The sequence below is a fragment of the Bos indicus genome, chromosome 14 (assembly GCF_029378745.1).
Source record: "Bos indicus isolate NIAB-ARS_2022 breed Sahiwal x Tharparkar chromosome 14, NIAB-ARS_B.indTharparkar_mat_pri_1.0, whole genome shotgun sequence".
NCBI lineage: Eukaryota > Metazoa > Chordata > Mammalia > Artiodactyla > Bovidae > Bos > Bos indicus.
The window spans coordinates 35472251-35495618 of NC_091773.1; the positions used below are offsets into that span (position 1 = coordinate 35472251).

The 23368-nt window shown below is 38.4% G+C and overlaps 1 protein-coding gene across 8 annotated transcripts in view; it reads right to left on the reverse strand.

Moving 5' to 3' along the window:
* Positions 1–23368, reverse strand: part of EYA1 (EYA transcriptional coactivator and phosphatase 1) — a 372737-nt gene that overhangs the window by 343732 nt on the left and 5637 nt on the right. For all 8 annotated transcript variants that reach the window (XM_070802666.1, XM_070802676.1, XM_070802669.1 and 5 more), the window contains one exon: positions 15644–15751. In XM_070802666.1, the coding sequence (XP_070658767.1) occupies positions 15644–15676 (33 nt within the window). In that variant the 5' untranslated portion in view covers positions 15677–15751. Of the gene's footprint in view, positions 1–15643; positions 15752–23368 lie in introns of those variants that run through there.

The window sequence follows — 23368 nt, forward strand, 5'->3', positions numbered from 1 at the left end:
AAGACGAAGATTCATCTGTAGATTCCCTGCAGAAATTTATAAAAGTAGAACGCATGGAAAAGCAGGCTTTTATTAACTGGAGAAATCATTGTAGAATTCCTTTACCTCTGTAAAACTTAGAAGGGGGAAATGCAATCTCAACACACTTTTTTAAACCGTAAAACTCTAAATACACTTATTTTTACCCTAAATGCAAAGAAAAGTGAGGAAAATTGCTTGTGTTTTCTAAACATTTCATAACATAGCCCTGTTAACACTTTTCTCTCAAGGCTGCATATATTTTCAAAGGTTTTTATTACTTATTCACAAGTTATTAGTTAGATTTCACGTTTTGAGGTCAAATTTGTAACCACTAACCTGAACTTCTGTTAAAAATGAAAGAAAAAAGGAAAGGAACAAGTTTATTACTCTGAGTTAATTTATAACCAGCTAAAGCTTATACTGCTTAATCGTAGTACATAGTATATAGTACAATCATAGTACATAATACATAATTTTGTTAGATATTATAAAAAAAAATAAAGGAATTTATTACTATATTTTGGGACTCACGGAGGGCTTGAAAACTAGCACGAAATAGTACAAGTATTTCTAATCTGTATGTGCTTTGTGTGAACCTTTCTGGAAAAATATAGCACATTTTCTTCAAAATTATACACTAACCCCAAAGGAACACAGACAGCATTATGCATTTTGCCTTCTTGAATATGGAAAAATCACCTTGATCCTTATAGCTCTACTTCCTATTTCATTAAGCACTAGGTAATAAATCATGGATTCACTAAATCTCAGTGGTGAAAGGGATTTTAGAGGTAATTCAGTTCCACCTTGTTCCCATGCAAGAGTCTTCAACAGATTATCACCAAGTAGTAATGAGCTAAGGCTATATGTCAAAAGCGCTTAGAACAGCCAGGCTACATAGTAAGTGCCTAATAAATGTTACACATTCTTTTTAGTAATAATCAGGCACTGCACATTTCCAAGGATCTAGAGCTGACACCTCATAAGAAAATCAGTTCATTTCGTCTTTCCCTGTAACTTGTAGTGAACGGTAAAGAATCTGCCTGCAATGCAGGAGACACAACAGGCATGGGTTCAATCCCTGGGTCAGGAAGATCTCTTAGAGGAGAGGACATGGCAACCTACTCCAGTGCTTTTGCCTGGAGAATCCTATGAACAGAAGAATCTGGCAGACTACAGTCCATGGGGTCGCAGAGAGTTGGACATGACGGAAGCCACTGAGTACACACGCACATACATAGTGTTTAAGCACTATGATTGGTTCAATGACTCAAAAATTACAATGAATAGAGAACTTAGCTACTGATGCAAACAACTTTTTGGGCAAAAACTTAAAAGGACTTGGAACAGTATCTCAATTTAATATGCAATATTTGGGGTGTTTTTTTCAGCAGAATACATTTATCATCTTAAAACTTTTCACCGAATTATAGGATCATAAATTTCATTTTTTCCAAATACCCTTCATATTATACTATCTTGTCATTTTTTAAGGTTGGTGAGAACATTGTAAGATTTTTGAGGCTGGTCTTCCAAAGTAATAGCAAAATCTATTGAACACTTACTGGCAGGACAGGTAAAAGCCACTAACTTCAGTTAAAATTGCAGCCTATTGCTTTTGTTCCAAGAAGCGAAGACAGTCTTCAGAGGACTCTAATGCTCCAGGTAATGACACAGGCTCATGGCACATGTGAATTAGCCCAGTACTCTCCTGGCTGCCATTGCTGATGGTCCTGTAAATTAGGATCCCCATTCAATAAGACCCTACAGGAGACTGGGTTTGATCCCTGGGTTGGGAAGATCCCCTCAAGCAGGAAATGGCAATCCATTCTAGTATTCTTGCCTGGAGAATCCAAGGACAGAGGAGACTGGTAGGCTACAAGGCCATGGGTTTGCAAAGAGTAGAACATGACTGAGCACACACACATGTCAATATCACAAATAGATCACACTTTGAAAAATTTGAAAATCTTTGTTGGCTCTATTGTTTTAAGGGGGCAGCCGGACTCACAGTTTGAATTTAAAATATATAAATGAGAATGATTGGGGTGGTCCTAAGATGGTGAAGGAATAGGATGGGGAGAAAGGTGTATCCATTTTGACTGAAATCAATCACCATATTTTAAAAAGGCTATTATAGGGTAAACAGAAGAATCACCATTTTTTAAGAGACAAAATTGATTAAGTTAAAATATAGATATGATTTTGCTAGTCCATAGTAAATGATGATCTATTTTTTTTCCAAACAATATGGAATCTGAGCAAACCACTAATTCTAATGTCTCATGTGAACTTTTTAAACAACTGAACTTTAGTGAAAGTCAGCTTTTTGCCACCAACAGTTTCCTATTTCAAAAACACAAGTGGTTAAATGCAGGCACGCGTGGGTGCTAAGTCGCTTCATTCACGTCCGACTCTTTGCAACCCTATAGACTGTAGCCTGCCAGGCTCCTCTGTCCATGGGATTCTCTAGACAGGAATACTGAAGTGGGTTGCCATTTCCTCCTCCAGGAGATCTTTCCAACCCAGGGATCAAACCTGAGTCTCTTATGTCTCCTGCATTGGCAGGCAGGTTCTTTACTACTGGTGCCACCTGGGAAGCCCTCAATGCAGGCATAACTAACCAATTATGAACATTTTTAAGGGCATATAATTTTATACACCTGAACACAACATATTTTTGAATCCAGTTTTTAAAGTTAACCCTCCTAGCCTACCAGATGAGGTCAGGTAAATGTATGTTTTTAAAATATTTCAGAGAAACATGGGTGGACAAATCACTAATGCAAACACTAAGATTAAAAAAAGTAAAAGGTGTATTTGGACACTGTTTCTTATGCCAAGAAAATCTATTTCTGTTTTTTAATAGAAATTAGAAATGAAATTTTAAGTAACATGTCATTTTAGTCATAAATAATCTAGCATTAATTTTTTTTCCTTGTAAAACATGACTGATATTAAGGTTATTATGTGGTTACCCAAAGCGTAAAATTTTATTCTTGAAAAACATCTGAGATGGCTATGCTTTGAAAGAAATACAACAGCGTCATTAAAGAAATAAATGAGCATATACTATATACCTTGCCAAATGATGTTTGATACAATAGAGCATTTGAGAATTTCTAGACATCAAAGTAAATTTCCATACACTTTAGGATTCCTAAAAGGAATTTTAGTTTATACAGGATGTAAGTAAAAATAAGAAATAGTGAACAAACAACCATCCATTTCAATATTTGCACAGCCCAGAAGCAATGATCTCTTCCAGGTAGTATTTAAAAAAAAAAAAAAAAAAAAATTTTTTTTGGCTCCTTTTCAACAATCTTTCCTTCTTTTGTAAGGAAAAGGAAAAACAAAAAGGGTTTTTTTTTTTTCATTACTGATTTTAATTCTCTCTCTCTCTTTTTTTTTTTTTTTTCATTTTGAAATACAAGGTACCTACTACCTGGAAGAAAACAGATATATTTGTTGTCTTTTGATAAAAATATAACAAATGTATGTATACTGCTTAATAAAGGCATGCCTGTTCTTCTTTTGATCCTCTCAGCAATTCTGAAATACATAAGACTGAAATATTACCCTGTTCTAGAGATGAAGACCCTGGTTAGAAATGGTCAGAGAGATCTGCACCCACTCCAGCCAGAACTCCAACTCCAGCCTCCAGTTGCCTGCCAAGCTCATGCTCTCTCCTGTACTTTCATGGGTATCCACTGACTCAAACCAATAAGAACACAAGCTCAGTTATCGCCTTACTGATGTGAAATGGGGGTATATGTTCACAGTGTGGAATCAAAGTGTTTAAAAATAAGAGATGTAGTCCAATTTATGTTATGTTTGAATTTGGGAGAATTCTCAAAGAAATTCCAGGAATTCATTTGAAATATAGACATCAATTGATCTAGTTTAACAGAGTAGAGCCATTTTGGAAAAGATTTCTTCAATGGATAATATTTGGAAAAAGCACGTGAAATTTTTCGTATCTGATTGTCAGGTTATTTTGCCCACTTATTTTCCTACATGGGCTTCCCAGGTGGCGCCAGTGCAGGAGACATAAGAGACATAAGTTTGATCCCTGGGTTGGGAGGAATCCCTGGAGGAGGAAATGGCAACAACACTCCAGTATTCTTACCTGGAGAATCCCATGGACGGAGGAGCCTGGCGGGCTACAGTCCATATGGTCGCAAAGAGTCAGACATGACTAAAGTGACTTAGCGCACACTTTCCTATATTCACATAGTTAAAATGAATCTATGTTGCTATTTTCTTCTATAATCCTATTTTCATAAAAGGACATATGTAGGAATTAACTTCATCCTCTGCCTAAAGTGTCAGGAATTTTCCATTAATGGAGGTTCAGTTAACAAGTTTTTATAGCAGTGATGTTCGCTCTTGGTGGACCTCTACTCTCATGAAACCTAAAAGAGCAAGAAAAGCTCTGAGCCTGATTCTGGTCTGGTCCCTAAGGTGGTCGGTTTCCTGCGCCCACATGAAGCAAAAACAGCTAGACTACCACATGTGACGATTTCTTTCCATTTACAAAACCTCTTCTCCAGGCAATGGTAGTCATTCATTCATTCAACCAAAACATTGTTTTTGCATCTACAATGTGCAAAATAGAGAGGGCTCAATGTCAGAGGGAGGGTGATTACGCCTCTCTCATATTCTCTGACCTCAAACAAATCACAGTCTAGAAGGTAAGCAGATTTGTAAGTAAGGGGAGACAATTTAAGACAGAATAAAACATGCTAATGAGCAATTCAAAGCATTTATTATGTGTAGAAGAAAAACTTGTATTTGGGGGAGCAGATAAATAAATCAACATCTGAATGTACCAAGGTTGCAAATAAAATGCAATAGGAAAAATAAGAGTTTTATTAATTATATTTATATAAATAAAGTGTGAAAGTGTTAAGTGCATCTGACTCTGCAACCCCATGGACTGTTGCCCACCAGGTTCCTCTGTCCATGGAATTCTCCAGGCAAGAATAGTGGAGTGGGTAGCCATTCCCTTCTCCAGGGGATCTTTCCAACCCAGGGATTGAACCCAGGTCTCCTGCATTGCAGGCAGATTCTTTACCATCTGAGCCACCAGGGAATTTATATAATGTTTATATAAATACTGGAGTAGAGAGAATTTTAATGCAAAAATAGGTTGATGAGATCACTGTATTAGTTATTTATAACTGTGTAACAAAATTACCCCAAAACTTAGCATCTTAATATGCATTTATCATCTCACACAATTTTAGAGAGTCAGAAATCTGGGAGCAGTTTATCTAAGTGTTACTGGATTATCAGGGCTCTCATGAGGACGTTTTAATACCTTAAGCTTTCTGCTGGGGCTGCTTCATCTGAAGGTTGAACTGAGCCGGAAGCATTCATTCCAAGAAGGCTCCCTCACGTGGAGAGAGAAAGAAGGCTTCAGGGCCCTGCACATAGGCCTCTACACAAGGCTGTTTGAGTGTCCTCACATCATGGCAGATGGCTTCCCTCAGAGTGAATGATCCAAGAGAGAGCAAGGAGGAAGCCACAACAGCTTTCATGACCTGGTATCTACAGTGGCACACCATTTCTTCTCTTGCTTCTGCTTATTAGAAGTTAGTCATTAAGTGCAGACCATATCCAAGGAGATCGATTCATCGCAAGGAGTTCATCATTAAAAGACTCCATGTCTTAAAGCGAAGAGTACTATAAACATATTTTCAAACTGCTACAAACACATTCAGGAATGGAACACAAAGTATACAAGTGTTTCTTTATGTATTCCAAGCATCTTTTAAAGTTATCATAGAACTATTTGGATATGATATTACATATAAACAAAATACACATGTACAGAAATGTGGACATCAAAGAACCCTTATCACAATATCAGTGCCTCTATATAGATACCCTGTGGGCTCCACAAGTAAAAATATTCATTGACTGAAGGATGAAAAAGATTTCAAAAGAAATGATTAGGAGACCTAAAAAATGTGAAGATGCGTCATATGAGGGTTCTGATACAATCCTGGAACTATGAAACTGGATCATCAAACTGAGCATTTAGTGGGTTGGCAAAGATGCTCTGTTTCCTGGAAGGTCATCCTACCCACCCCTTGGCAACAAGCACACATTTACTTTGTGATGCATAAACTTTATTAACTTTGATTATCCAATGTCATCTGGTTATAAATGAAATCACACTTCATTAGAACCAGAAGAGATCTTCTCAATTCTTTATAAATGAAGAAATATTTTATAAATGAAGAAAATGAGGCTCAGAGGCAGGAAATAAGTCAAATCCAGGATAATGGAATGAGCCTGAGAGAAATAAAATGAGAAACCTTGATGGGGATGGGAGTGCAATGGTAGAATCACCTCAAGTGCCAACAAGAACAAAGGTGGGAACCCTCCATTTATCTACAGGCACTAAATGTCACCCCGGGGCCCTGTTCTGTATTGTCAGTACTCTCACAGCACAGCTACAGAGCTGAGTACATGCCGCAGAGGTCTTCTAGTCATAAAGCCCAAACTATCTACTGTCTGCTTCATTACAGAAAAAGGTTATTGTATTTTTGCTACATTAAAATGGCTTTCTCAGAGAAAGACAAATATTATATGGTATCACTTAAACGCGGAATCTAAAAAATAGTACAAATGAACTTATTTACAAAACAGAAGCAGACTCACAGACACAGAAAACAAACTATGGTTACCAAAGAGTAAGTGGGGGAGGGATAAATTGGGAGTAGGGGAATAACTGGGCTTCCCTTATAGCTCAGTTGGGAAAGAATCTGCCTGCAATGCAGGAGACTGGAGTTCGATTCCTGGGTCGGGAAGATCCCCTGGAGAAGAAAATAGCAACCCACTCCAGTCTTCTTGCCTGGAAAATCTCATGGACAGAGGAGCCTGGCTGGCTACAGTCCATGGAATCACAAGAGTCGGACACGACTTATTGACTAAACCACCACCACCAGGGGAGCAACAGGTGCACATTACTATGTATAAACAGCAAGGACCTAATGTATAGCACAAGGAACTATATTCAGTATCTTGTTATAAACTTAATGGAATAGACTCAAAAGAAAAATATATAGATATATACATACTTGTATAAAGGAATCACATTTGTTGTACACCTGAATGAACTACAATTGAAAAAAATAAATTAATTTCTTATTCTAGCTCACACTTGTGGTGACTTTTCATCATCAGACCTCTAAACCAGAAAGTGGTTTTATTTTTCTTTTAAGTATTTACACTGCCCTTCCTACCTCCAAAAAAAAAAAAAGTCCCAAAGTCTGTGCCTTTTCCTTGGAAAGAGAAACGCAAATGCCATCATCGCTATTAATAACTGCTCATACACATCCGGTTCTGAGCACTATGGTCACTGAGCTCTCAGCCTCCTGCATGTTAAGAGGGCAGGTCAGAGGCAGGTCAAGAGGCAGTGAGTCTTAATGGTTAGAACCCCTCTTTCCTTTCTTTCCAGCATCAGCCACAACCAATTTTCATCTTCGTCACACTCTATTTGTTTGATGCAAAGGGACCAAGTGAGCTATTCCAGGACACAAGATGCCGATCAGCTCAGATAAACAAACGTTTACAGAGTGCATGTAAAGGGCTTGGCATTAAGTTTGGCCCTGGAAATATATAAACAAGTCACTGTCCAGGACAGGGAAGCCTGGCGTGCTGCAGTCCATGGTGTCGCAAAGAGTTGGACACAACTGAGCGACTGAACTGAACTGTCCTGGCTCTGGGGCAGTTTTCCTGTCTAGGTTTTATTCTTCACCTCAAATACCCAACTGGTAATACAGCTTGGTACCCAATTTGAATTTTGACAGCCTATCTCTTCCAAACTCTCAGGTCACATTCCAATCTGGGCTCTTCTCATGGGGCCCAACAAGCCTTGCCCAGGCAAAGGAAAACATTGCCTTATTCCCCCCAACATTGTCTGACACCCAAGCTCATCTTAATCCTGTGAATGCATGACCATTACAATTCAATTAAGAGAGAGTATCTCAGCCCCCTGGTCAAATCCATTTTAATTAAATAACAATGAGCCTCTTTAAAGCACTTACTACTTGTGTGCCTGGCACGGTGGAGATAATACTAGTAACATCAACAAATGCTAAGACAGCATTTCCGGTATGTCAGGCAGGATTCTAAGGATTCTCACACATATGCATGCGTGCTTGTTCAGTCGCTTCAGTTGTGTCCTACTCCTTTGCAACCCCATGGACTGTAGCCCGGCAGGCTCCTTTACCCATGGGATTCTCCAGCCAAGAATATACATATAACCTCATTCAGTCTTCACAGCCACCCTGTGATATCAGTTATTACCATCATTCCCGTCTACTGATGAGGAAAATGACTGCAGGGCACACAGATGCACTCTGCATCATGCAGCCAGTGAATATCATTGTAGCACAAATCTGAACCCAGAGACTCAGGCTCCAAAAACTGTGTTCTTGCTCACTAGCTGGCTTTCATATGTTATTTCTAATCATATAAGAATGTATTATTATCCCTTCTTTACAAATGAGGATGAACTGAGGCTGCGAGAGGTGTAAAAACTTGCTCAAGTGCAAGGCAAAGGCTGAAGCAGATATGTCTGACTCAACGTGTCCTGCCCTTTCCCAAAAGATGGCCCATGGGGCTTGGTACTAGTGGCTATATATACACTTTGCAGTTGACAAAGTGGTTTGGCATATAGTATCTTATTTCTTCATCACAGAGACCCGGCAATATAGATCTTATTTATCTCTGTTTGTAAAAACAAAATTGAGGCTTAGAAGTTGAAATAACTTTTCCAAGGTGTCATAATTAGTTAGCTGTGACTCAAAGCCAGGTATTCTGATTCTAAGTCAAGGTTTCCCTCACTCTGACCAACTGCCTTCCATTTTCAAGTTAGTTTCTATTTGCCGTGCATACATTACAGCCAGTTTAGCCCCAGTTCTAGGCTATACTCTCTGGGGCTGAAAATGCAAAGCATTGCTTCTGTCAGATCAAGGGAGAGAAGAGAAACTGGCTTATTAGGGATCCAGCTGAGAGTTATAACAACTTAAGTTATCAGGAAAGAAGAATATATATAAATATATATATATATATATATATACACACAGCATCCCTTTTGGCTCAGCTGGTAAAGAATCCACCTGCAATGCAGGAGACCCAGGTTTGATCCCTGGGTTGGGAAGATCCCCTGGAGAAGGGAAAGACTACCCACTCCAGTATTCTGGCCTGAAGAGTTCCATGAATTGTATAGTCATTGGGGTAGCAAAGAGTCAGACACAACTGAGCGATTTTCACTTTCACTTTCATATATATATTTATATAGGCTTCCCAGCTGGTGCTAGTGGTAAAGAACCTGCCTGCCAATGCAGGAGACATAAGCTACATGAGGAGGAGGAAATGGCAATCCACTCCCTACTTCTCTCCAGAAGAATCTCATGGACACAGAAGCCTATATATTTGTATGTGTGTGTGTGTGTGTGTGTGTGTGTGTGTATATGTATATATATATATATATATATATATATATATTCACCAGCAGATATTTCCATCAAAATGATTAGCTTGTAGCAGATGCTACATCACAGGTTAAATCTGTAAGATGATGAAAGTGAAAGTGAAGTCGCTCAGTAGTGTCCGACCCTTTGTGACCCCATGGACTGTAGCCTACCAGACTCCTCAGTCCATGGAATTTTCTAGGCAAGAGTACTGGAGTGGGTTGCCATTTCCTTCTCCAGGGGATCTTCCTGATCCAGGGATCAAACCTGTGTCTCCCGCATTGCAGGCAGACGCTTTACTGTCTGAGCCACCAGGGAAGTAAGATGATGAAATGGGACTAAAACTGTGGTTTCAAACCAGTGCCTCCATGGGTACAACCTGGGGGTTTCTTGAAGGCTCAAGGCTATTGGGTGGTCTGCCCAGTCCCTTCCCTGGGCACGAGCTGCAGAGTTATGATTCATGCAGGACCAAGTGGAGCTCCTTCCACATGGTGGACAATTCAAGTAACATGTAAACCATGGTCGGCAGGCAGCCAACGCTAAACAAGGGGAGTACAAGAGCCAGGTTATAAAGAAAAAGAGGACTGAAAATAAGAAAATACGCAGAGAAAAACAGAAAGAAAACTGCTTGAATTTCCTTTCTTAAATTTCCTTTCTTAAGGTTTTCCTTTTGTTCTACGTCGTTCTTAAGACTTTTTTTCTTTCCTTAAACTAGTTCATGGCAAGTTCCACTACTTGCAATCAAATAAACTAGAAATATTCAAAGTGTGAAGATGGAGGAAGGTGAGATAGATAGGCAAATAGACAAGGTTTGAAGCCTCACATTCTTATTAGGCTTTGTTATGGGTTGAACTGTCTCCCCTTCAAAAAGACAGGCTGAAGTCCTAATCCTTGGTATCTGTGAATGTGACTTTATTTGGAAGAAGGATCCCTACAGTTGCTATTGGGCTTGCCAGGTGGCACTGGTGGTAAAGAACCCACCTGCCAATGCAGGAGACATAAGAAATGTGGGTTCAATCGCTGGGTAGGGAAGATTCCTTGGAGGAGGGCATCGCCACCCACTTCAGGATTCTTGCTCGGGGAATCCCCATGAACAGAAAAGCCTAGCAGGCTACAGTCCATGGGGTCACAAAAGAGTCGGACATGACTGAAAAGACTTAGCATAGCATTATCCAATATAACTAATGTCCTTATAAGAAGAGGAGAAGAGACAGAGGTGAGGTGGGGAGAATGCCCTGTGACAATATGGTAGAGATCAAAGTGCGGTAGCTCAAACGCCAAGGATTGTCACAGATGTCCAAAAACTAAGAAGAAGCAAGGAAATATTCCTCCAAAGCTTTCAAAGAAAACCCTGCCAATACCCTGACTTGGGACTGGAGCCTCTGGAGCTATGAGATAGTAAATTTCTGTTGTTTTAAGCCACCCGGTTTATTGTACCTGTTATAGCAGCCTGGTGGGAATACAGGCTTCCAATAAGATGTTTCTGATTTTAAAAAAGAAACTGAAAACTACTAAATTCCATATTTTTCAATGTATCTAAAAATTTCACTTTAAAAATCCTACTCATGATAAAGCTGGATAAATAAAACCCTGACTAATTTATAATTTCCCAGCTAATTAGACTCATATGGATGTCATATACTTGTATAACTACTTTCAGTATCTCTCCTAAAGAGTGTCTTCTCACTGTTAATGAAATAAATATTTAAGTTTTCCATTTTGGTTAAAAGTTACTTTTCCTTTTTAGAATGTACAAATGTAGGAATAAGGTACATACATATTTTAGTTCATGTTTTTCTTGCAAAACCCAGCATCTCAGCAAAAACTGCTGTTAGCATTTCAAATTTACCATAATTTAAAGAAACGCAGGAAGTATAGTTATGAGAATGGAGCCCTAAAATATAATTATTCCAAAGAACTCTTAAATATTATCATCAGAAATTTTTGTAATAAAAGTAAATTAACTCTACCATTTATAATAAGATGTTCCTTTGAGAGTCTCAGGAGACCCGATTCCCTCTACAGCTAACAATATAACCAAACATATGTAGTGTTGGTGTTTATAATACCTGGCACTGGTATAATGGTTGCATTTACAGTGTTTTATTATGGACTTGAAGACAGCCAGATAACTTTTTAACCACATCTTTTTAGCAGTATTTACAATAAAAGTGCATTAGAGGTATATTGTACTTTTCCATTATCAAAGACCTTTTAAGTATGTGATCCCACCTGACCTACAAAATTACAATTTTAAATAAGAGAAAGTAAATATTATCATCTCTGTTTTCTAGTTGAAGAGACTGATGCTTAGTGATCCACCCCAGGTCATACAATTAGTAAAAGTTAAAACCAAGTCTTTAATCCCTGGGTGGGGAAGATCCCTTAGAGAAGGAAATGGTAACCCACTCCAGTATTCTTGGCTAGGAAACCACACGGACAGAGGAGTCTGGTGGGCTACAGTCTATGGGGTCAAAAGAGCTGGACATGACTTAGCAACTAAACAACAACTTCTGACTCTGAATCTAAAATGTAGGTTTTATGATGCCAGGATTCTATCTAGATCAGACAGAAGGTTTAGGTATCTACAGAGCTCACAGCTTCTAAGGAAAAGATAGTGATTCATATCTCAATTCACTTTTAAAAAAAGAGCTAGTACATGCTTTTCTTATCTTGACGTGATATCCCTGTAGAAATTCTCATAATCTAAAGAAATTGAAAGATGCAGCCTTAGCTTGGCCCTTTAATGTCTGTTCAGAGGTGCCTACCTAGAAGAGGCCAACCTTGGACCTATGGAGAGAGAGGGGGCTGTGCTCATCCCAGCGGGGCCCCTCAAGAGAGGATACTGGAGTGGCCAGAATTAGGACTAATATGATGTAAAGCCCTGCAAACGCCTTCTTCTTCTTTCTGTTCTCATGAGGCAAGTTGAACAGTTGATAAAAACTACAAAACTACATGAGCTACTTCTTTCTAGATGCAGAAAAAACACAGGCAGTAAATTCCAGAAAAAGAAAGGTGGGATTTCTGATTTAAATGTTTTTTCCAGGACTGTTATCTCCTTAGGATTAAAATAAGAAGCTACTTTACTCTTGCCCATGGCCTCTGGTCACATGAAAGATGTATTCCACAGTGCCACTATGATCAAGAGGCTACATTCTAGAAATACTGGGGGTGCAGTTTACTCTTGTGTTTACTCTGAATACATTGATTTTTCAGTAAGAAAACATTTTGAAAGATGAACATGACAAGCAAGGGACATTTCACATTTGGAAGTACAGGAATTCCTGGTACCAGGTCTTCTTTTAATCCTTTAGTTTCCTTCAACAACAACTAAACATAAAACCCAGTTGAAAAATAGGCAGAAAACCTAAACAGACACTTCTCCAAAGACATACAGATAACCACTAGACACATGAAAAGATGCTCAACATTGCTAATTATTAGAGAAATGCAAATCAAAACTATAGTGTAGTATCTCCTCACACTGATCATCATTAAAACGTCTACAAATAACAAATGCTGGGGAGGGTGTGGAGAAAGGGGAACCCTGCTTGGCTGCTGGTGGGAATGTAAGTTGGTAGAGCCACTATGGAAAACAGTATAGAAGTTCCCCAGAAAATTAAAAATAGAATTACCATATGACTGGGCAACCTCACTCCTGGGCATATGTTCAGACAAAACTATAATTCAAAATGATACATGCACACCTATGTCCACAGCAGCACTACTCACAATAACAAAGACAAGAAAACAACCTAAGCGTCCATCAACAGACGAGTGCACAAAGAAGATGTGGTGCATTTATACACTGGAATACTACTTGCTCATAAAAACGAATGAAATAATGCCATTGACAGCAACATGGATGGACCTAGAGATTATCACACTAAGTGAACTAAGGCAGAAAGACAGATACCACACGATATCATTTATATGCAAAATCTAAAATATGACACAAACGAACCTATTTACAAAACAGAAGCAGACTCACGGACATAGAAAATAGACTTCTGGTTGCCAAGGGAGGTGGGGAGGGATGGACTGGGAATTTGGGGGGTTTGCAGATGCAAACTATTACATATAGAATGGATAAACAATAAGGTCCTACTGTATAGCACAAGGAACTATATTCAATATCCTGGGATAAACCCTAATGGAAAAGAATATAAAGAAGGAATGTATATATGTGTGTAACTGAGTCACTTTGCTGTACAGTGGAAATTAACATAACATTGTAAATCAAGTATACTTCAATAAAAAATAAATCTAAAAAATCCTTTAGCTTCCTGAGTTACCTTATTACTTTCAGCTAAGTTCTAGGCCCTTTTCCTATCTTGAGCCTGTTTCCTCGCTTTCTGAAGGAAAGGGGAAACCTGAGAGCCAAAGAAAGTGAGCCTGGAGGAGCCCACCTGAGGCCCCCCACACAGGGACCTTTGGAAAGACTGCTCGCCCTTCGTGGTTGAGTAGGCAGGGGCCAAATGGCCCGGAAACTGCTTCTCCAATGCCACACACCGTTTGCCCTGGAGAAACATCACTCCCTAGTTTTCTACCTCCGAGGCTGCCAAGTATCTTTCAAGAATAAAACTGCTTCACTCTTCACGGGACAAAACACCTCTGAATGGTATGGAATGAGATGGCCCAATAAACACCATTTTGTTAGGATAGGCAAACAAAATTGAATCATTATATTCTTTACCTATTTGTTTTTCATTTGTCTCAAGTCAGTTAATTTCTTTCAGTCGCAAATGAGAATTGGCAGAATATAAAATCTCCAAAGAAATGTTACCTGCAGCATTTATTTGTTGAAACTGTTAGTGATTCACCAACACTTTGACTTGCCTCGATGTAAGGAGCAAAGTTACATAAAAGGAGTAGAAAGTAGTAAGTTATTCCTGCATTTATTTTTCACTTACTTGATATGCACTACAGAACTATTTTTCATACAATAAGAAAACCGAGTATCACAGGCCCATAACAAGTTTAAAAGGACAAACAAACGTGTTAAGGGTACTTTTCCATTTAGGGTGAAAGCTACACCGAACAGAATGATCTCGAAGTGCTTTATGTGAATTATCTCACAAGATGATTTAGGAGATCCATAAAACACACTCTGTAATTGCATACAGTATGACTGCAGAAGCACCTTGATAGCACTTGACCCTCTGTTATTAAAATCCTAATCCATTAGCTGTTACTGCTTATTACATAACAACCAGTAGGTCTTGTAAAACACACATTTACAGGAACCACAACAGCATTACTAAAGATCATACTTCAGGTTTGTAATAATTCTACGGTGAACAAAGCTGAGGTATGAAACCACAGGACTAAAAAGCGTCATAACTGATCTGAGACTTTCAAAGGCAAAGTCACGGAATGCCACCTCAAATATTGCTACGGAAAGTTTCCAAGAAAATAACCTTTTACTTACTGAAATAAGGTTTTTTAAAATTAAAATCGATTGACGTTTTCAAGTTCAAAATCACTCACAGGTTATTTTTAAAATAATCCCTAACTGGGAATATTTGCTTATGAGCCAAAAGAAGCTTGCTTTCTTCCCAGTATGAACCTGAGGAAAATTTACGAACCCTTTCTCTTGTGCTCACAAGATAAACAAACAAAATAAAACCAAAGGTTCTCCTCAATTTAAAGCCCACTCAAGAGTTTATCAAACTGTGAAACTACCATTTTATTTTTTTACCACACATAATGCGTGCACGCGCACACGTACACACACACACAGGCACATGTGTTCAGCAAAACAAATATGTACAAAACAATCCAAACGTAGACATTAATTTCAAGTTTCATGAGACAAATACATGCTTTCCCTGAGGCAAAGGAAAATAGAAGTCTAAAAATTACATTAAGCATATTGGTAAAATTAAATAATACTAAAGGTTAGCTTTTTACTCTAGAACTCTACTTTTGATAACTGATACCTTTAAGGAAGATATAAATTAGGTTTGGTTGATGAAATAGCACACTACTTAATTCATAACTTTAAAAATCATTAAAAATTGGGACAGAGCTTTTGAGGAATTTCCAGACACTCAAGTTACAACAAAAATAGTAATTATGATTTTAAGAGCAATAACTCTTGCCTTAGGACTGACATTCTGTTTACTTACAGACTGTCCATTTATCCCCCGGGGGTCTTCCATTGAAGATTTCTTCTTCCGAATTATATATGGGCTATTAGCTCCACACTTCTTCAAAGACTTCCAACACCCCAGCACCTGTGATGAACAGAGCATCAAGCAGCCGTATTAATTGTGTGGCATGAAATTAAGGACTGATCTTTACATCTGCAGCTTTCCATTCACTAGCATGTATACACAAGTCAGGAATGCTTACCTTCACTGAATGAATCTTTAAAATAAATATTATGGGCTCACTGTTTATCACAATTTACATGAGCCAAATGCGGCCAAATTATAGCTCAGTGTGTCTGCTGTCAGCAGCTGCAGCCCAAGTCAAAAAAAAAAGAATGAAGAGGGCAGTGAGGGAGCTTTCCACACACGTTATTTCTGAGCCCAACTATCCAAGAGCCTTTTTTTTTCTTTTCTTTTTTCTTTTTGAAATTGGTTTCTCCACACTATCTATCAACGTCAGCTATACCACAATGCCAAGAGGAAATACTAACAAAGAAATATGATTGTAGTCTGAGGGAGAATAAAAGACAAAAATCTAGAGTTGAGTGTTTTACCCTCAGGGCAAGGATATTATTATACTATTTCTTAGCAAGTTTACTTAGGTCACAGTTTCACGGTTGATCAATCCTGAAACTTCAAGAGACTCAACACCTTCGAGAAGAGTGGGATTTGGGGATGCTGCAAGATGTAGACGACGAATGTAGTATTTTGAAATATATTCTATGGTTAGTTATCTTCAAATAGTAGTGAAGGCTGCCTAATTTCATTTATAACTCTCAGAATTAATTTTCATACTCAAGTTCAAATGAGGAACCAAAAGAAATTCTCAGTTTTTCTTGCTTGGTCTTAGCAACTAAGAAATTAATCTACACTCCTCACATCAACTTCAACACAGATATTTAAATAGACATGAAAATTTAAGCAAAAAAAAAAGAAAAGACAATCTTAGTATCACCTAAGGTAATATTACAGAACAAAGAGCATACAGTCATGTAAACTTCAGAATCACTTCTTATAAAGGTTCTTGAACTTCTGCATGCAGGCATGGTAAGAAAACCACTGCAGCAGAAGTTAAGAGATCTGAATTCAGGTTCTGACTCTACCACTAACAAGTGGAATGACCTCGGGCAAATGATTTTGGTTCCCTGAGCCTCAGTTTTATTATGTGCAAAATGGGAGACTTTAACTGGATGATAGCTTAGATTTTAGATTTATAATTTAATGAAAGTATGCATTTACACACATGATTTTCAGGTAAAATATTTCAAGCTTGGTTCATTTGGGATGTAATTTTGAAATGCTGGAGTAATTCTCATTTATGATATGACTTTTTGCTCACAATTATCAAGATTGGAAAACATATGCCTTATCCACTGTAAACACAAAAGTGATGCTTTTTGGACAATATAAGACATAAATAACTAGCTCCTAAAATGTGGACAGTCTTTAGTAGAGCAGAATATGCCTGTAGTTTTAACAGAAAACAATATCAGTAAATAAAAATCATATGGATATATTTAAGTCCTGCTAACCCAAGAAAACACAATATACAACTCTATTTTGAATTGCACAAAATTTCAAAACCAAATCTTAAAATCTACCGCCATTGCTTTCAGAGGATTTCTTGCCTAATTAGGGAAGAGATATTATAGAAACCAGAGTTTTGTGTTTGTTTGTTTGTTTGTTTTTCCCATGGCTTTCTTTACTCTCTGGAGGCAAGTTAACATTTGCAGGAGATAAAGTAGTGTTTTAAAATAATTATAATAATTCAGCCTTACATTGGTAAAATGCTTTACAGTTTACAAAGTGTTTTCACATAAATCGCCCACAGTGCATTTATATGTGGTGAGACAAAGTCCAGTCTCATTCCTCACAGAAGGGGGCAGGCCCAGGACAAAGCCCCCTCTGATTTCCCCTAAATTCCCATCCTTTCCATACCTGTCCTGAGAACATGTTTCAATCAAAGCCTGTATATTTGATATTCCAGGATTATTTCCCATGTGTTTCTTTTCCATATTTCCATATTGAACTTACTGAACAGTTTAAGGTATTAAGAATGGTCAAGTTACATGAGCATGAAAGGTATTTCATCCATCATTTTATTTCTTCTGAAGACGAAACTATTCTGTACGAAATACTATGTTTGTTATTGTTTCCTGGGCTAAAAAAGAGAAGATTGAGATTATTGAGAAGCCAAAAGAGTCAGCATTCATCTAGTTCAGGTAGATGTCTCCACTAAGAAAGACTATGACTCACAAATCACAAAATCACAGAGACCCATGGACTTTATTTACAAATCCTCCTGCTTGCTAAATCAGCATAGTTGTTTCCAGATTTCTACATGTCAGTCCAAACCATGAAATATATGCCATGACTGGGTCTACTGATATTTAGGAGCCTGGCTCTGGTAAGCCCTTAATTCCCTTGTTGGACTTGGTCTTTCATGGTTTATAAATAAGCCTGCCCCCATTACAGCACTTATCTAATGAGACTGTCATTATTTCTCTACCTGTCTCCACCACTAGATTGTAGCTCCATGAGGCCTAGGACCATGCTTCCCTCTCTTGTTCTGATCACATATGGCACTCATTAAATATTTTGAATGAATGAATGAATATTATCGATACATAACAATTTCTGAATACATGTAAACTATGAGCTAGAAGTAGATGGCTAGTTAAATGGTGGTGCTATCATTCAATCAACTTAAAAATGACTCATCATATTTTAGGTCTTCAACATTTGTTCAAATACCCTAAGAAACAGGCTCAAGCAAAAACAGGTTAGTTGATTCCTATCTATCTACTTGCTTACCTATATATTACACACATAAAGAACAGCTATTCATAAAACTATATAGACCTAAAGAGTACTTAGAGTTGAACTTCAAAGAGATTTTGTCTAACCTAAACTAGACTAAACTAGAAAAAAAGGAATAGAAGAATGTCCAAGGAGGTTGATCTAAGTGTAGGAGGGAGAGGGAAGATGCATGCTGACGGAAGGATTGGTGACACGAGATTTGTGGAGATTTGTAAAGCAGTATGGACAGGTGTCGTGGTACCAAAAGTGTCCCTACAGGGCCAGGTACCATAAGCCAATCCATATACATTGCATTCACAGTCCCAGGCCATGTGCCCACCTTGGCATCTGGTGCTGAGCAGAAGCAGGCAGATGGCAAGAGGGACAGTGGGAGGATCCGGGCAAGAAGAAACAGAAGTACTGACTCTGTTTGAACTGACCTTTCCAGCACCTGAGGGAGCTATGCCTTCTTCAGTCCCAATCCTCTGGACTGTTGATGAAACACCATGAAAAGTAAACTTACATAGACTCCTCTGACACAAGATTAATGGAAGCCTTAAGAATTTCCTTTATATTTGCCACTCTTGGGGGAATGGGGTCGGAAGGAGCTGAAATCATTTGTAGACACACCAGCAAAAAAACAATGGCAAATAAATGCTAGATGTATATGCTGATAAAAGATGCTACGGAAAACACCAAATCAAGACTATAATTTGACAAATCTTGCAATCACATAAAACCCCCTTTGGGGGCCCAAAGGCATTATGAAATTGCACCCCTGGTGATTACATTACAATGATACCGATAGACCCATATTTGGAAATGTATTTCATACCCCACTGCAACTAACAAGCTTATTGTTAAAATACAGAATAGTTCTAGATACAGAAACTTTTTGAGGCTTCCCTGGTGGCTCAGTTGGTAAAGAGTCCACCTGCAGTGCAGGTAGACCCAGGTTCTATCACTAGGTCGGAAAGATCCCCTGGAGAAGGAAATGGCAACCCACTCCAGTGTTCTTGCCTGGAGAATTCCATGGACACAGGAGCCTGGTGGGCTACAGACAATGGGGTCACAAATACAGGAGAAAAATACATCTATTCCATGCATTCCTGCTGTAATTTAAACTCTTCCCAATTCTATAAACACCTTTGCTACTTAAAAAAAAGGGGTTCTGTAAGTACATATTCACCACCCCACATTGACACTTCCTATTCTTTTCCCACCCATTTTCCAACTGCCAGGCAGTTGATAAAATAAGCAACAGCACCTCATTTTACCTGTAAAGACCATCTTACTTTTACTTTAGTTCTAGCTCATCACAAGTATAAGCAGTGTGCAGTGTAGTAGCATATGTGCTCAGTTGTGTCTGACTCTCTGCGACTCCATGGACTGTAGCCACCAGGTTCCTCTGCCCATGGGATTTCCCAGGCAAGAATATTGGAGTGCATTGCCATTTCCTTCTCCAGGGGATCTTCCTGACCTAGGGCTCAAACCTGCATCTCTTGAGTCTCCTGCATTGGCCGGCAGATTCTTTACCATCATCAAAAACATTCTGACTATTGTCAGATCAAAAGACTGGAAAATGAGAAGCTGAAATAAGTGTGCAAGTTACAGAGCCATGAGACAGAGAAAGGGTCTAGTTAGGCAGGTGGATGGAATAGACTTTCCAGATTGAAGAAAAACAAGGTGAGGGTGGAGGTGGGGATTAGTATGATTGGGAAGAAAATAATCCTTTCAAAAATTTTATACAACACATATATTTAAATTTTTCCTGCTGGTTATAAAAAAAAGGGGGTTTTAGTTTAGATGACATATAAATCATCTCTAATGAACCAGAGACCCATCAGACACTGTTAGTAACTTGCAGCTCCTTGGATGAAAGAGTATTTTCATTACAACACACCATCACTTTCATCTTTGCCTTCTCACCAAGTGTTGAGTTTTCTAACATTCCTGAGAAGCAGAAGGAAACTAGCGGCTGAACACTGCTTTGTAGAAAAGAAAAGGGCTATTCTGAAATATGTCCCCAGAAGACCACAACTGCAGATTGAATAAACATATCAGATCAAGGGGTCTTTAAGAAAATTTACAAACAGAAGCCTGCAGTGAAATGAACCATTGGATAAATGACCTCCAGAGACTTCAACTCACTGTTCCATGAGCGGCTGCGTCTCAAGGTGGCTTCTTCTTTGCTTTCCTCACCTTCTTCAGAAATACGGTTATATCAAGGGAAACAGAGATGTGGCATGCTCAGGTGAGTCAGATTCAAAAACCAGATTCTCATTGACCTTTCCAACTGTTGGAAGGACCACACTCCCCAGCCATAGAAGCCATTAAGGAAAATCAAGTTCAGCTCTATATTGGTGAAATTCTATGGCTGGAGATGCAGTTTCTATAGAAATAAATGTTGACACACTTATTTGCTTTTATAGCTTTTCCACTGATTTACTGGTGCTACTATTCTAAAGTTTGAAGTATGAAGCCTCTGTTCTTTAGAGAATGTCTGAATAAATATGATCAGATTTCTGTTTCCACCATATACAACTTCCTTCAGAGGAAGAATATAAGACAAGGGGATGACCCAATGAGCTGACACTAATTAAGAAAATGTTACTTTTATTCAGTAACTGAAGTTGAATTCAAGCTTTGTTTCCAAGAGTATTAGACCTACACACTATTTCAATGTAGCACTTTCTACATTATAAAGAAAACTCTAAAGAAACACACCTGTAATTTCATCAACCCAAAGTGTCTGTATGCATACACAATTTTATATAGCTGTAATCAGAGCAAATATTCATGCTTGTGTTTCTCTGGTTTCTCTTAACATCATTTCCTAAGTATTTTACAGTCTGTACACTTATCATTTTAATGCCTGTGTAATATTCCATCAGGGAGATGTTTCCATAAGGTGGGATATTTGGGAATTTTTCCCACTCTTTCACTATAGCATATAACACTTCAATATCTTTATTCTACAAGTTTTTTCCTTCTTTTAATTATTTTTCTTTAAGCATAAATCCAAAATAGAATAATTAAAGGATCAAGAGGTATGATAGCTAAAAATGCTAATTCTTTTCAAGTCAAATTCACTTATTTGGACTTTTCTCTCATAACAACACTGACCCTAGTGGAAGGATGAAACACAGCATTCATAGTTGTAAAATATTACAATAAAGTTGCTACCAAAGAATCTGTAATCTTGATAACATTCATGAACCTCCCTATATCAGAGATTACCAAATTTTTGTGTTCATGACAAACTTTTGCATATTAAAACTATTGCAGGGTATTTGAAAGCTTAACTAATTCATTGATGTAGGCATCACTATGCTGACAAACGTAGGCAGGTCACACTCGTCACCTGCTTTCTTTCACTCAACATTGCTTTTGGAATAGAATCTGTTCTCACAGATTAAAGACAAAAAGTCAAAGTGGGGGACTATACTCAGCATTTTGTAATAACGTATAAGGAAAAACATGTTATTACAAACGTTATTCGGAGAAGGCAATGGCACCCCACTCCAGTACTCTTGCCTGGAAAATCCCACGGACGGAGGAGCCTGGTAGGCTGCAGTCCATGGGGTCGCTACGAGTCTGACACGACTGAGTGACTTCACTTTCACTTTTCACTTTCATGCATTGGAGAAGGAAATGGCAACCCACTCCAGTATTCTTGCCTGGAGAATCGCAGGGACGGGGGAGCCTGGTGGGCTGCCATCTATGGTTGCAAAGAGCCGGACACGACTGAAGCAACTTAGCAGCAGCAGCAGCAGAAGCAGCACAAACGTTATTACTCCTAGGCTTCCCAGGTGGCGCTAGTGGTAAAGATCCCGCCTGCCAATACAGGAGACCTGGGTTTAATCCCTGGGTCAGGAAGATCTCCTGGAGAAAGGAATAGCAACCACTCCAGTGTTCTTGCCTGGAGAATCCCATAGACAGAGAAGCCTGGTCTGCTACAGTTCATGGGGTCACAATGAATCAGACACTACTGAAGCAACTTAGCATAAGGAAAAAGGATCTGAAAAATATATATATGTATGTATAACTGAATCATTTAGCTAGCTGTATACCTGAAACTATCACATTATAAATCAACTATACTTCAATTTTTTTTAATCTAAAAAAAAAAAAAACATCTTTAAATTAAAAAAAGTCAAAACACATTTCAGTAAACATGGGATCTTTTACCATTTTTCTAATCATTTTCCCTCTTACCTTCAGCAAGGTTAACTCACCATGTCACATGACTTAGTTGGTTGAGTCTCACAGCCATTGTCATAAAATAATTTCTACTGAAGCACAAGAGAAGTCAATGTTTCCCACAATGACAACTGGTTGCAAGCCCATGAGGGACTGGAGGAGAGGTGTGCTATAATAGCACAATGCTTGAGAACTACAGGCCCATAAATCTTTTATGTCATAAAGAAATTCAGGCATCTAAGAAAAAATCTAAACCATAATTCCACATGAGAAACTCATCTAAAATTTCACCAGGCTGTTGTATCAGTTCTGCTGCAGTTACTGAATCTGGGGCATTGCTAGTCCTCCACAGACATTGTTTGTCCACAATGGATCACAGAAATAGTTGCTCAGCCTCCCAAGACTCTAGTTTTACTTTTAAAATAACTTCTGCTCTTGAACAACTGGTAGCAAACTAAACTGGTTCCATTCAATGGCTGTTCGATGCTATCCAAATAACTATAACTGATGAATTTTCTTACTTTATTCAGGGAAAAGGGGATCTGAAATAGCTACTCCTTTGCTTTTACACAGAAAGCTCTACCATCAAATACCTCTGAAGATGTTAAACATACATCACAAAAACTCATCCATAGGGGTGGAAAGCAGGGCAGTGGAGCCAGGGATAAAGATTCGGGTGGGGTGGGGTTGGAGCGCAGA